The sequence below is a fragment of the Monodelphis domestica genome, chromosome 3, assembly GCF_027887165.1.
Source record: "Monodelphis domestica isolate mMonDom1 chromosome 3, mMonDom1.pri, whole genome shotgun sequence".
NCBI classification, from domain to species: Eukaryota; Metazoa; Chordata; class Mammalia; order Didelphimorphia; family Didelphidae; genus Monodelphis; species Monodelphis domestica.
Genome location: NC_077229.1, coordinates 100,914,993 through 100,929,945, shown reverse-complemented (window position 1 = coordinate 100,929,945; position 14,953 = coordinate 100,914,993). Strand labels below are relative to the sequence as shown.

General features: G+C 40.0%; 1 protein-coding gene across 2 annotated transcripts; it reads right to left on the bottom strand.

Moving 5' to 3' along the window:
• Positions 1-380: 380 nt before the first annotated feature.
• Positions 381-9,349, bottom strand: LOC100016344 (myelin-oligodendrocyte glycoprotein-like). 2 transcript variants are annotated; one of them, XR_465611.3, is made up of 5 exons: positions 9,147-9,349; positions 8,510-8,854; positions 2,354-2,453; positions 1,777-1,882; positions 381-1,427 (listed from the first exon to the last, which is right to left on the bottom strand). XR_465611.3 is itself a non-coding variant. In XM_007488665.3 (5 exons), exons 1-4 carry the CDS (start codon positions 9,280-9,282, stop codon positions 1,797-1,799), a joined length of 648 nt encoding a protein of 215 aa, XP_007488727.1. In that variant the 5' UTR covers positions 9,283-9,349; the 3' UTR covers positions 386-1,427; positions 1,777-1,796. The 2 variants fall into 2 exon arrangements, 1 of the variants encoding a protein (XP_007488727.1); XM_007488665.3 differs by having other exon boundaries at positions 386-1,427; positions 1,777-1,863.
• Between the last annotated feature and the right edge of the window lie 5,604 nt (positions 9,350-14,953).

Here is a 14,953-nt window from a genome sequence, read left to right as displayed (position 1 = left end):
TTGTTATTGGTGTTTCCTTACTCAGAGACACTAAGGCATCTATTTGTCTTCCACTGAGGATTCTCTCTCTCTCTCTCTCTCTCTCTCTCTCTCTCTCTCTCTCTCTCTCTCAGAGAAAAATTAATTTAAGAAAATGTATAACAATTGTTCATTTTCTGTTAAAAGTCCCAAATGATCTAAAGGAATCAAAAAAGTATGCCAACAAATATTATTTTGGGCAAGAATCTAAAGACTGGAGTACCATGGATTATGTTTCTCTTAATATTGTCTATTAAAAGAAAGAGATACTGAATTGAAGTAAGGTGATAGTAAGAGAATACCTAATGAATTCAAATCACTTGGCTCCAATGAAGTACCTCATCATGTTCTGAAAGAACTAGCAGATACAATTCCTGAATCTTTGAAACTGATATTTGAAAGATCACAGGAAAAAGGAAAGTATACTGTAAGATTGGAGGAAGACAAGTGTGATGTTCAAAAAGGGAAAAGAAGAGTCTGAAAATTATAGGCCAATGAACTTGATTTTGTTGGGAAAATTCTAGAAATGAAAGAGATTGTTGGTGAACATTTAAAAAAGGGAGAAAATGATTACCAAGAGCAGGTATGGATTCATTGAACAAGTAATGCCAGACAGACACCATTTCCTTTTTTGATAGGATTATTAGGCTAGTAGATGGAGGGAAATTCTGTAGATAGAGTTTTCCTACATTTTTAGCAAAGCTCATGATTTTAGCAAACCTCAAGTATCTCAAATTAGAGTTGTGGATAAGCTTGAAAGATATAGGTTCTTCCTCTATATTTTCCCTCTTTGATTTCTCTCTTACATTACCAGTGTCCCCTCTCATCTTTCTTTTTCTCTTTCTTTATTTCCCCTTGCTTATTTCCTTTTTCCTTGTTTACCTCTGAGACAAGTATTGCTAAGCTGTTTTAAATTTCCTGTCATGTTTTCTATATTTCAGGACCCAAGTTTCCCTGCCTCCTCTGACAACCACCCTCAACTTGTCATTATTCAGATGGAAAAAATACCCTCCCAATTCTTCATATTGAAGTCCCCAATCCCAGGAACATCACTTCTGACTCCTCACCTGAGACAAATAGTTCAAAACCAGCTTCTTCTTGATACAAACCATCATCAAAATGGCATTTGTAGTGTCCTTGGTCTGAGGCTGTAATGTTCCATATCCTCAGGGTGACATTTCCTCTAGTGATGGCATCTTTCACCAGCTCTGTCCTCCCTTGGAATTTAGGGCTTTGATCGTCAAACTTATCCTGCCCATCTTCATAGTGATGCACTATTTCTAGAGACTGGAACCAAATCACCTTCATGGCTTGAGCATTTTTCTGGGGAGACAGGTAACATGGTAGGTCTGCCGTTCTTCCTACCCAGGCCCGGATGCGTTCTGTAGGTCCAATCACGGAAAATTGCTCTATTGAGGAAGAGAAATGAGTTCATAGAGAAAAAATGTAAATGGTGGGATGGGAATTAGGGAGCTATAATGGGGACAGAAGAAGGCACCTGGAAAGAAAAAGGAGCAGAACCTATGGAAGAAACCAAGGAAGAAAGGACAGGATGATAAGGATATTGAGAAGACTTTGGAAAGGAAAGGAGAGAAACTGAGAGTTTGTTGGAAGAACTGGTAGTTATTGAGGGAATGACTTGGGAAATAATGGGAGTGAGATGTTATGACAAAAGTCTTTCTAGAGTTATCCTTCAGAACTCACCTGATAACCCACCTGATAACCCCTTGGGAGCCAGAGAGAAGTAAATACTCCTACCTGAAGCCAATGTATGTGTCTCAAGCAAGTGAATGATGAGAAGGCTGGAGAGAAAGGAGCCTGAAGAACTGACAATCTCCATTATACCTAAGGAAAAAAAAATACCCTGGAGACAGGGTGTTTATGGCAGGGTGAGAGGGTGTCAGTGTATCAGAGTTCCATAACGTCTTTCCTAGGCAGGCCCAAGAGAATGAAAGAATTCTGAAGGTGAGCCCTTAGATTCGCTTGTGTTCCATTCCATTCAGGCCACCTTCTTTTTCTAGGTTTCTTCCCATCTCTGTACTCTTGTTTATTCTATTTTATGTACCAGAAATGGCCTGGCCTTACCATATGTATCCCTTTAGTTACTACCTTCTCTCCAAGGATTGATCTCCATGAAACTGGTTCTAACATTTTTAGCCCATAGGAATTTCTTTTAAGGATGAAGATAGTAAAGAGATTCAATGTTTTGGATGCCCTGGAGACTAAGATATCTAGAAGTAAGGGAAAATTGATTTCTTCCAAAAAGGGGAAAATCTGTTTGGATTTAGGGCAAAATAAGGCTTGGCAGAAGAGTTAAGAAGGAAAGCCAACTTACCTCTTAAGTTTCACTGAGCTGTGCTGTGTAACTACTGCACACAACTGTTGTCTTGTGCACTGTGTCCTCACCCAGCAGGAAATTCGCTTCTCTCCTAGGACTGGGGGAAAAAGGTGGCTCTGGGGATACCACTGGACCCAAAAGTTGGTTCTTCAGTTACAGTTATGTTTTTTAAGTCTGTTTTCTTCTGGAATTTGTATCCCCACCCCTGGTACTCCACCCCTCATCTTTGGGCTGTGTTTTTCTGATAAACTTAATCCAATGGCATGAGGAGAGAGACACACAATCCAGAGATCAGTAGCAAGAATGACGTTGAAATTGAATTAACCTCTTCTGCAGAGAGCCTGTTAATGCTTCTTTTTTTTTTAAACCCTTCCCTTCTGTCTTGGAGTCAATACTGTATATTGGCTCCCAGGCAGAAGAGTGGTAAGGGCTAGAAAATGGGGGTCAAGTGACTTGCCCAGGGTCACACAACTGGGAAGTGACTCAGCTGTTTATGCTTCTAATCAGACCAAGAAATGAGGTTTGGGACTGAGTCCACTGGAAGAGGATGAAGGCATAGTTTCATGGGAGGTATGAAGTGAGGGCACTGAGAACTAGGGGGTGCATTCTATGAGCTAAGGAGATGTTATTGGGAATGGACAAAGTAAACACAAGAGACAATGGGAAGATAGAATGGACAGAACTTTGAGAGGACTGGAGAATTTCCAAGCTGAAAAATATCCCAAAGATCCCTAGATCCAATCCATCCATTCTAGAAAAGGAATTCTTCTTGACACATGTCTTACAAGTGGTAATCCAGCTACCACTTGAAGATCTTAAGTGGTAGCAACAGAGGAGACCCATTTCATTTTGAACTCAAATTATGAGGAAATTCTAAATCTGCCTCTCTTCAACATCCATCCATTGTTCTTGCCTTCTGAGCACAAACAGAAAAAACCTAATGCTCCTCTCACACACCTCTCTTCTGCTCCTCAGTAAGTCTTCCTTCTCTGGGCTAAACATTTCTCCAATTACTTCAGGCCATGCTACACACATATTTTGTATGGCACACTCTCATCAATATGATTACTTCACTCTGGTCATGCTTGTCAAGTGAATGTCCTTACTTAAAGGAATGTTAGCATTGAACACTATATTCCAGAAGTGATCAGACCAGAGTGGTAGACAGAAGAAACAGACTTTGTCTCATTCCAGATCCTCCTTGGAGAAGCAGTGGCACGTGTGCCCAGCCAGCACTCAGGTAGCTGTTCCATTTCCCCTCTTCCCAGTGCCCAGCACATTTTTTGCATGCCTCACCCTTCTGTCCAGCAGCCCAAAGCAAGCACTTTCTCCCTTAAGTCTCTCTGGGGCTCTCAAACTGGGAAAAGGTTTGCCAACCCTGTTCTGGATCCTGGGTTTCTATTAAAAGTCTTAAGAGTTAGCTTTTTGGGTTTCATTACATTGCTGACTCCTATTGAGCTTGCAATCACTAGCTCCCTCAGGCCTTTTTTGTTTATATTTTAGAACATTTCCCTTTTGTTCTAACCAACTGGACAAAAACCAAACATGAACATTTCTCTATACAAAGAACAGTAAAGGATTACAGATGAGGTTCTGAATATCTCCTATACATAGTTTTTTCCTCACCAGATTTTAAAAATCTAAACTGCTGTCTAACTATTCTTTCATCATTATGTGCTAATACATTGATCTTTGGGATATTACTGTATTGTTAAGAAATGACAAGGGGTCAGCTTGGTGGCTCAGTGGATTGAGAGCCAGGCCCAAAGAGAGGAGATCCTGTGTTCAAATCTGGCCTCAGAAACTTCCTAGCTGGGTGACCCTGGGAAAGTCACTTAACCTGTGTGCCTCAATTCGCCATCTGAACAATAAGTTGGAGAAGGAAATGGCAAACCACATCAGTATCTTTGCCAAAAAACCCCAACAAAAAACCCCAACTTCAAATGGGGTCACTAAGAGTCAAGTATTACTGAAATAACTAGACAACAGCATTAAAATAAACAAAAGAAATACACACATAATGCTAACCTTTTCTGATATAGGGTTGGGAGGGAGGAAGACAATTTGGAACTCAAAATTTAATAAAAATAAATAAAATAAATAATATGTTTGATTTTTTGATCCTAAGTGCAGGACTTTACAAACATTTACATGATGTTTCATCTTCCAGTTGGTGGAGTAGAGAATGTTACTAATTGGAAATGGAGGGGCATCTCAAAAGGCCTCTTTGCCTGTGCAAAGATCTGGAGGTGGAACATGGAATATTGTATGCAAGGGAATATCAAGTAGGACACTTTGATTGGAATACAATGAGTGGGAAATATAACATGAACTCAGCCTAGAAAGATGGGTTGGAGGTAGATTGTCATTCAAGATAGACTGCTTTAATCAAATCATAGAATTGTGTACCAGGATCTTATTGGGCAATGTGATGTACACATACTAGCCATCTCCTAGACGATCTTTCTTTGAAGACATTATGAGATGGTTCACATGCATAGAAAAAGGAACAAAAGTTACGAGCAGCTTTTGTGCTGCTTGTGATTTTATGAGAGAATAAGTGAAGGGTTTAAAGGAGAGGATTTGAAAGGACTGTGTCATGGTGAGAAGAAGAGAAGGATCACAAGCTATCCTGCCAGACCTCTTTTTAGAGAGGTAGATTGCCTACCTGTGTGTTCACCTTCCTGTAGCTGACGTGGGTCCAGAAAGATTCTTGAGAAGCACAATTAAAAGCCCTTGTTTTTGTCTTATTCTGTGACTCTCTACTATTGCCTAGGAGGTGATAGAGGGAGGCTATGCTAGAGGAAACCTGTGCTCTGGGATTACCATTTTAGAACAGACAGCAAGGAATAGACCAGACCAGACCAGAATCAATGCCCAGGTCTCAAGTTTTCCAGTAATGGATCCTGATCATTGCGTTTGGTTCAGACTACTGGTTGGGTAATCTTTATTAAAAATTGGGCATTAGGTGAGGTGGTAACTTAGAAGGAATTGAAATACTTTTGTGATGACTTAATGGATTAGGTAGGCAACATTTTTTAAATATTAAGTCTACGTGCCCAGGTTCTAAAGGGAAAAGGGCTAATGAACTGGAGAAGGAAATGACAAACTACTCCAGTATCTTTGCCAAGAAAACACCAGAAATGGGGTAAGAAAGAGTTGGATGTGACTAAAAATGACTGAATGACAGTAACAACAAAAGCTTGTATGAAGAACACCTGGTAGTCCTGTTGGAGTTGGGAATTAGTTTAATTTCTGATAAATAATTTGTAATTTTGTAAAATGTAGTCATTAAATTGTTCATATTCTTTTAAATATGAATTTCACTATTAGAAATGAACCCCAAAGAGGTAAGGAAAAAAGATTATAGATAGACAATTATGTAGAACTATAAGCAGTGTTTTTATGGTGGCAAAAAAACTTAAAAAAAGAGAGAGAACAAATTGATTTCCCATTAGTTAAGAGAATGTCTGACCAAATTGTGATTTATACATACACATATATGTGTGTACACAAAATATATATACATAATAAATAGAGTATTATTGTGCTATAAGAAATTACAAATATGAATGCAGCAAAACAGGAAACATGTAAAAACTGATATAGAAGGAAGTAAGGTTAAAATAAAGAATAAAACAATGAGTATAATAATGTAAATTAAAAGAATGTTAAAAAGTCTTTGGAAAAGAAATATGGAATTATGTTGTCAAAAAGCTGGAAGAGAATGGGTGTAGAATGGTATTTAGGGATTCAGACCCTTGGCTATATTGATTGGTTTTGTCTGACATTTTTTGGTTACAAAGTAGAATGACCCACTGGACTGTGATGTGATAGATGGCATATTCAGAAATAAATACTGTGTGAAAACAAAAGGTACAGATAAAAGTATTCTTTTTTTTTTAAGAAAAAAAGTTGATTTTGGAGAACAGCAAGTTTGATTTGAGAATGAGACATAGCTTAGAAGCTAATTCTAATAAAAGCAACATCCCCTGAATAAGGGAGATTATATTTTCATAGCACTGCTCTGCTCTGAGGACATCTGAAGTATTGTGTTCAGTTATGAGTTCCACGTATTGCAAGGGTTTTGATGAGCTGAAATAGTTCCAGAGAAAGATATCCAGGAAGGGAGGAGAATAAGTATTTATAGAGTGCCCACTCTGTGCTAGGCACTGTATAAAACAATAACCTCACTCCAGAATATCTCATTTGATTCTGATGACAACATTATAAGTTAAGCTCTATCCCTACTTTACAGTAGAGGAAGCTGAGTCAAACAGAGGCTAAATGATTTGCCCATGATAATGTAGCCAGTATCTGAGGCTGGATTTGAACTCAGATCTTTCTGAATCCAAACCTAGTGCCCTCTCCACTGTACCATTAGCTGCCTTGATGGTGATTTATGGGTATGTCTTATGGAAATTTTTTGAAGGAAAGGAAGAGATCTGATATGTAGGGGAGATTTAATCTTTGCCAGGATAATGGAGAGTGGAAGAGAATAACACAGAGGAAAAAGAGAAGGAAAAATACAGTTGTATGATGACTATTTAAATACCCATTTGAGGTTCTTTAAAAACAAAACAAAACACTCTTACCTTCCATCTTAGTATCAATACTGTGTATTGGTTCCAAGGCAGAAGAGTGGTAAGGGCTAGGCAATGGGGGTTAAGTGAGTTGTCCAGGGTGACAGAGCTAGGAAGTATCTGAGAACAGATTTGAACTCAGGGTCTCCTATTTTTAGGCCTGGCTCTCAATGAACCCTCTAGCTATCCCTTGAGGTTCTTCTTGAAGAGTAAAGAGTTGGATCATCTTGGGAGGATGAAGCTGCTTATTCTCTGAAGGATGATAGAATAGAGCTCTAGTGGATGTCAGATGAGAGATCTTCCAATTAGGGAAAGAGGAATAAGAAAAGAATTGTAATTGGTTATTCCTTACTCAGAGACACTAAGGCATCTATTTGTCTTCCAGGGAGCATTCTCTCTGTCTGTCTGTCTGTCTGTCTGTCTGTCTGTCTGTCTGTCTGTGTCTGTGTCTCTGTCTCTGTGTCTCTGTCTCTGCCTCTGTCTCTCTCTGTCTCTCTGTCTCTCTCTATTTCTCTGTCTCTTTTTCTCTCTGTCTCTCTCTGTCTCTCTGTCTCTCTCTGTCTCTGTCTCTCTCTTTCTCTTTCTCTCTGTCTTGCTCTTCCTCCCTCCCGAAGACAGAACAATTAACGTACCAAAATGTATAACAATTGTACATTTTCTGTTTTTTGCACAGACCCAAATGATCTGAAGGAATAGAAAAAGTATGCCAATGAATATCATTCCGGGCAAGAAACTAAAGATTGAAGTACCATGGATTATGTTTTTCTTAATACTGTCTATTAAAAGAAAGTGATACTGAATTGAAGTAAGGTGATACTAAGAGAATACCTAATGAATTCAAATCACTTGGCTCCAATGAAGTACCTCCTCATGTTCTGAAAGAACTAGCAGATACAATTCCTGAATCCTTGACATTGATATTTGAAAGATCACAGGAGAAGGGACAGTGTACTGCAAGATTGGAGGAAGACAAGTGTGATTTTCAAGAAAGGGAAAAGGAGAGTCTGAAAATTACAGGCCTGTGAACTTGATTTTGTTGGGAAATTTCTAGAAATGAAAGAGATTGTTAGTGAACATTTAGAAAAGGGAGAAAATGATTACCAAGAGCATGTATGGACTCATTGAACAAGTAATGCCAGACAAACACCATTTCCTTTTTTGATAGCATTACTAGGCTAGTAGATGAGGGAAATACTGTAGATAGAGTTTTCCTATATTTTTAGCAAAGCTCATGATGCAGATCTCATATTAGAGTTGTGGATAAGATGGAAAGATATAGGTTCTTCTTCTATGTCTTTCCTATTTGTTTTCTCTGTTTCATCACCAGTGTCCCCTCTCATCTTTCTTTTTCTCTTTATTTCGCTTTGCTCATTTCCTTTTTCCTTCTTTACCTCTGGCACCAGTTTTGCTAAGCTGTTTTAAATTTCCTGTCATGTTTTCTATATTTTAGGACCCAAGTTTCCCTGCCTTCTCTGAAAACAACCCTCAACTTGTCATTATTCAGATGGGAAAAATACCCTCCCAATTCTTCATATTGAAGCCCCAAATCTCCAGAACTTTGACTCCTCACCTGAGACAAGTAGTTCTATACCAGCTTCTTCTTGATACAAACCATCATCAAAATGGCATTTGTAGTGTCCTTTGTCCGCGGCTGTAATGTTCCATATCCTCAGGGTGACATTTCCTCTACTGATGGCATCTTTCACCAGCTCTGTCCTCCCTTGGAATTTAGGGCTTTGATTGTCAAACTTATCCTGCCCATCTTCATAGTGATGCACTATTTCCAGAGATTGGAACCAAATCACCTTCATGGATTGAGCATTTTTCTGGGGAGACAGGTAACATGGTAGGTCTGCCGTTCTTCCTACCCAGGCCCGGATGGGTTCTGTAGGTCCAATCACGGAAAATTGCTCTACTGAGGAAGAGAAATGAGTTCTTAGAGAAAAAATGTAAAAGGTGGGAGGGGAATTAGGGAGCTATAATGGGGACAGAAGAAGGCATCTGGAAAGAAAAAGGAGCAGAACCTATGGAAGAAACCAAGGAAGAAAGGACAGGATGATAAGGCTATTGAGAAGACTTTGGAAAGGAAAAAAGAGAAACTGAGATGTGTTTGGAAGAACTGATTGTTAATGAGGGAATGACTTGGGAAGTAATGGGAGTGAGATGGGAGGGCAAAAGTCTTTCTTGTGTTATTCTTCAGAACTCACCTGATAACCCACTTGATAACCCCTTGGGAGCCAGAGAGAAGTAAATACTCCTCCCTGAAGCCAATGTATGTTTCTCAAGCAAGAGGAAGATGAGAAAGCTGGAGAGAAAGGAGCCTGAAGAACTGACAATCTCCATTATACCTAAGGAAAAAAATTACCCTGGAGACAGGGTGTTTATGACAGGGTGAGAGGGTGTCAGTGTATCAGAGTTCCATAATGTCTTTCCTAGGCAGGCCCAAGAGAATGAGAGAGTTCTAAAAGTGAGGCCTTATATACGCTTGTCTTCCATTCCATTCAGGCCACCTTCTTTTTCTAGGTTTCTTCCCACCTATCTCTGTACTCTTGTTTATACTATTTTATGTACCAGAAATGGCCTGGCCTTACCATATCTATCCTTTTAGTTACTACCTTCTCTCCAAGGATTGATCTCCATGAAACTGGTTCTAATATTTTTAGCCCATAGGAATTTCTCTTAAGGATGAAGATAGTAAAGAGATTCAATGTTTTGGAGACCCTGAAGACTAAGATATCTAGAACTAAAGGAAAATTGATTTCTTCCAAAAAGGGGAAAATCTGTTTGGATTTAGGTCAAAATAAGGATTGGCAGAAGAATTAAGAAGGAAAGCCAACTTACCTCTTAATTTCACTGAGCTGTGCTGTGTAACTACTGCACACAACTGTTGTCTTGTGCACTGTGTCCTCACCCAGCAGGAAATTCACTTCTGTCCTAGGACTGGTGGAAAAGGGTAGCTCTGGGGATACCACTGGACCCAAAAGTTGGTTCTTCAGTTACAGTTATGTTTTTTAAGTCTGTTTTCTTCTGGAATTTGTATCCCCACCCCTGGTACTCCACCCCTCATCTTTGGGCTGTGTTTTTCTGATAAACTTAATCCAATGGCTTAAGGAGAGAGACACAAATCAGAGATCAGTAGCAAGAATGACACTGAAATTGAATTAACCTCTTCTGTGGAGAGCCTGTCTATGCTTCTAATCAGACCAAGAACTGAGGTTTGGGACTGAGTCTACTGGAAGAGGATGAAGGCATACTTTCATGGGAGGTGTGAAGTGAGAGCACTGAGAACTAGGGTGTGGATTCTATGATCTAAGGAGATGGTATTGGGAATGGATAAAGTTAAACACAAGAGACAATGGGAAGATAGAATGGACAGAACATTGAGAGGATTGGAGAATTTCCAAGCTGAAAAACATCCCTAAGATCCCTTGTTCCAATCCATCCATACTAGAAAAGTAATTCCTCTTGACATATCTCTGATAAGTGGTCATCCAGCTTCCACTTGAAGATCTTCAGTGCTAGCAAACAGAGGAAACCCATTTCATTTTGAACTCAAATTATGAGGAAATTCTAAATCTGCCTCACTGCAACATCCATCCCTTGTTCTTGCTATCTGAGGACAAACAGAAAAAACCCCTATGCCCTTCTCACACACCTCTCTTCTGCTGCTCAGTAAGTGTTTCTCTTCTGGGCTAAACATTTCTCCAATTACTCCAGGCCATGCTACACACATATTTTGTATGGCATATTCTCATCAATCTGGTCACTTCACTCTGGTCATGCTTGTCAAGTGACTGTCCTTACTAAACGGAATGTTAGCATTTAACACTATATTCCAGAAGTGATCAGACCAGAGTGGTAGACAGAAGAAACAGATTTTCTCTCATTCCAGATTCTCCTTGGAGAAACAGTGGCACGTGTGCCCAGCCAACACTCAGGTAGCTGTTCCATTTCCCCTCTTCCCAGTGCCCAGCACATTGTTTGCATGTCTCACCCTTCTGTCCAGCAGCCCAAAGCACGCACTTTCTCCCTTAAGTCTCTCTGGGTCTCTCAAACTGGGAAAAGGTTTGCCAACCCTGTTCTGGATAATGGGTTTCTATTAATAGTCTTAAGAGTTAGCTTTTTGGGTTTCATTACATTTCTGACTCCTATTGAGCTTGCAATCACTAGCTCCCTCAGGCCTTTTTTCTTTATATTTTAGAACATTTCCCTTTTGTTCTAACCAACTGGACAAATACCAAACATGAACATTTCCCTATACAAAGAACAGTAAAGGGTTACAGGTAAGCTTCTGAATATATCCTATATATAGTTTTTTCCTTACCAGATTTTCAAAATCTAAACTGCTGTCTAACTATTCTTTCATCATCATGTACTAGTACATTGATCTTTGGGATATTACTGTACTGTTAAGAAATGACCTGGGGGCAGCTGCGTGGCTCAGTGGATTGAGAGCCAGTACCAGAGACAGCAGATGCTGGGTTCAAATCTGGCCTCAAACAATTCCTAGCTGGGTGACCCTGGACAAGTCACTTAACCTGTTTGCCTTAATTCCTCATCTGTAAAATAATCTGGAGAAGGAAATGGCAAACCACTCCAGTATCTTTGTCATAAAACCCCAACAAAAAACCCCAACTTCAAATGGGGTCACAAAGAATCAGATATTAATGAAATAACCGTATAACAGAATAAAAATAAGCAAAACACATACACACATAATGCTAACTTTTTCTGATACAGGGTTGGGAGGAAGACAATTTGGGACTCAAAATGTAATAAAAATAAATAAAATAAAAATATGGTTCATTTTTTGATCCTAAGTGCAGGACTTTACAAACATTTACATGATGTTTCATCTTCCAGGTGGTGGAGTAGAGAATGTTACTAATTGGAAATGGAGGAGCATCTCAAAAGGCCTCTTTGCCTGTGCAAAGATCTGGAGGTGGAAGGTGGAATATTGTATGCAAGGGAATATCCAGTAGGACACTTTGATTAGAATATAATGTGTGGGAAATATAACATGAACTCAGCCTAGAAAGATGGGTTGGAGGTAGATTGTCATTCAAGATAGACTGCTTTAATCAAATCATAGAATTGTGTACCAGGATCTTATTGGCCAATATGATGTACAGATACTAGCCATCTCCTAGAGGACTACAATGGATGGACTACAATCAATGACAGACATCCGCATGATTTCCCTGACAATACCAATAGTGGTGCTATGGAATGTCCATCTAGTTGAGAGCTACAAAGGAGATTACCATCTCTTTATTCCAGTAGCTGTACTTAAATTCTGCAAAAGAAGCAGAAGAGTCAGTATCTTATGGAGACCTTGTTGAATCTCTTTGCGAGGCTTCCTGCATCCTATCCTTGTCCTTCTCTTTATGGTCAATTTGTTGAACTCGGCCAGAAGGGAGCCATCCTCTGTCTTTACCTGTGGAGACACAAACAAAACCTTGGTGTGGCAGGACCACTGAGTGGGGTCCTTGCCAAATTGATTATCATGTTTCCACATAACAAATTTTTGTTCTGGGGCAGTGTGAGATTTAAAATAATTTGAAGTTCTTAAACTGTGGCATTTAAAAGTATGGAGAGATAAGGAAAAGCATTATGACTGCTCAAAATATGTTTTTCTACAGTGTCTTGTTTTAAATCAAATATAAGGTGGTCACCAGGGAATATATTCCCAATTATGAATATGCCCAAGTCAACTGGGTTTTATAGAGATTTTTAATTAATATTACAAATGTGGAATTAAAGAAAAGAGAGAAAGAGAAAAAAGTATAAGTATGAAGGGTCTTAAGCCAACATGGCCTAGACCCGAGTCTTTTTTTTTTTTTTGACCCGAGTCTTAAGAGAGAGAGAATCAGTCAGTTTTTTATCACTCACCACAAGATTTGTCTTAAGCAAGGATTCTAGTGACACCAGGCCAGCATCATCTCAGCTGCTTTCACCAGCTCCCTCCTCCATCTGGATGTTTCAGAATGACTCTCCAGCTCTTCTCTGAGCTCTTATCTTTAAGGGAAAAATCTTCTATGTGAACTCCCCTAAGTTCTTCCATCTACCAATCACAGTAGACGTTTTCCAAAGGACAACCCATTCTGAATTCACAGCTGAGTAGATTTAATCTCTTTAGTAAGTTTAAACCAGAGAAAAATGCTGCTGTGTCGACTAATTTCATTCTGAAAAAACCTCTGAATAAGTTTTCACCTTTTAGGTTTAAGTAAGTTTACAAGTTGCCCCACCTTTATAGGTACCTAGTATCCCATTGTATCAATTCTAAAAACAGGCATGGCTTAAAGAACTCCTTTCCTTTATTAGTATGGTTTTCAAGCATTTTCATTGTTTAGCAAGGAGTTTCCTGCCCTAAAGCAGTCTTAAGTATGGGTGGAATCGAGATCCTCCCATAACAAGGAGTTTTCTCCCCTAAAGCCGTCCCTAGGACTGTTCTGAGTAGTGTTCCTGCAATGTGATCTTCATCTGCAATGAATACCGGGATATTACCCATCTTATTTTTACAAAACAAATGCAAATATCAGGGGGGAAACAGCAACAACAAAGAAATAGTACTAGCAAAAGACCAAAACCTATTCCAACTAAAATGCAAATTAAAAGAACTGAAATATAATTTCTCTCTCACCCTTAGAGTATCATATACTCACTACCTCAGGGATCTCTGTAGTGTCAGAACTCTGCATGACCAGCACACAGTGTTGGGGGTTCTTGGAAGAAGTGGATAATTCGGGGGTTCTCCAAAAAGAACCTAGGGGGGTTCATGGAAGAACCGGCTTCCAATAAAAGAACCAGAGGGTGTCTCTGTTCTGGGCACCAGGGACATCTACAGAGTTGCAAGAAAGAAAGACTGGAACATTATCAAAGCAGGGATAATGAACATTTATTATAAGCAGCTAGATAAGATTTAAAGCTCTCCTTGAGAGAAACAACCTATCCTCCCCAATGTAAAATTGAGATTTGAACTCAGGACTACAGTCCCCACAAGCCTTTGCTCCACTTCCCCAAAATGCTTTGTAATCTCACGGGAATTCTGAGGTGGGCAGAGATCGAGGAAGGATTTAAGCTAGTGGAAAGCTCTTTTCTGGCTCTTGGACTTCCTTTTTGGGGCAGGTGTGGCTTTTTTATAATGTAGGTGAGGTATTTTGTCTAGGCCTCTGGCCTAGGCACATGTTTCTTACTTGTATATTCTTTAATCCTTAATCCTTAATAAACCTCTAAAAAATATAATACTCCTTGCAGAGAGAACTAATTTCTACCTGCCTCAGTCTCCCCATATTCCCTAAAATTAACTGTTACAGTTTTTGGCAACCACGAAGAGATGAGAACTTCTCAAATATTTTAGCCTGGAGAATTTTTTTTAAGCCACCTATCTCCAAGATGCCTTTTAGAAAACCATCTTGATCAGCTCCTGCCTGCAGCCCCGATTGTCCTCACCTGGTACCTGGTACCTGGTCCCGGCCTTGCCCACCCCCGCAGCTGCTCCAACCCTTGTGGTCTGCCTCTCACCCATCTGGCCTCCAACCCAGATGGCTCATCAGCCCAACCCGAGACCCACGAGCGAGACCCAGAAGGCTCATCACCCAGATGCTTGGAGCAGACCACTCAGGACTCATTGTGACCAGCTGGTAACAGTATTGGCCATGTGGGCGGAGGGGAGAGAGGAGAGGGAAAGGAGAAGGGCAATTTTCCCTTAAGCTAAGCCTCCGAGCAAACGGGGGTGTATTGGCTCCACGTGGGTGACCTGGGCAGGCGGAAGGGTCATATCAGGGAAGAGGGAGAAAAAGAGACTAGAGAGAAGAAACAGATTTTTTCAAACAGACTAAAAAGCAATGAGATACCTTTTGACTGTTCTGGTGATTTCACTGATTTCACCTGTGTGCAACTTTAACTTTGAGGAGGCAGCTGGGTGGCTCAAAGGATTGAGAGCCAGGCCTAGAGATGGGAGGTCCTGGGTTAAAATCTGGCCTCAGATTCTCCCCAGCTGTGGGGCTCCGAG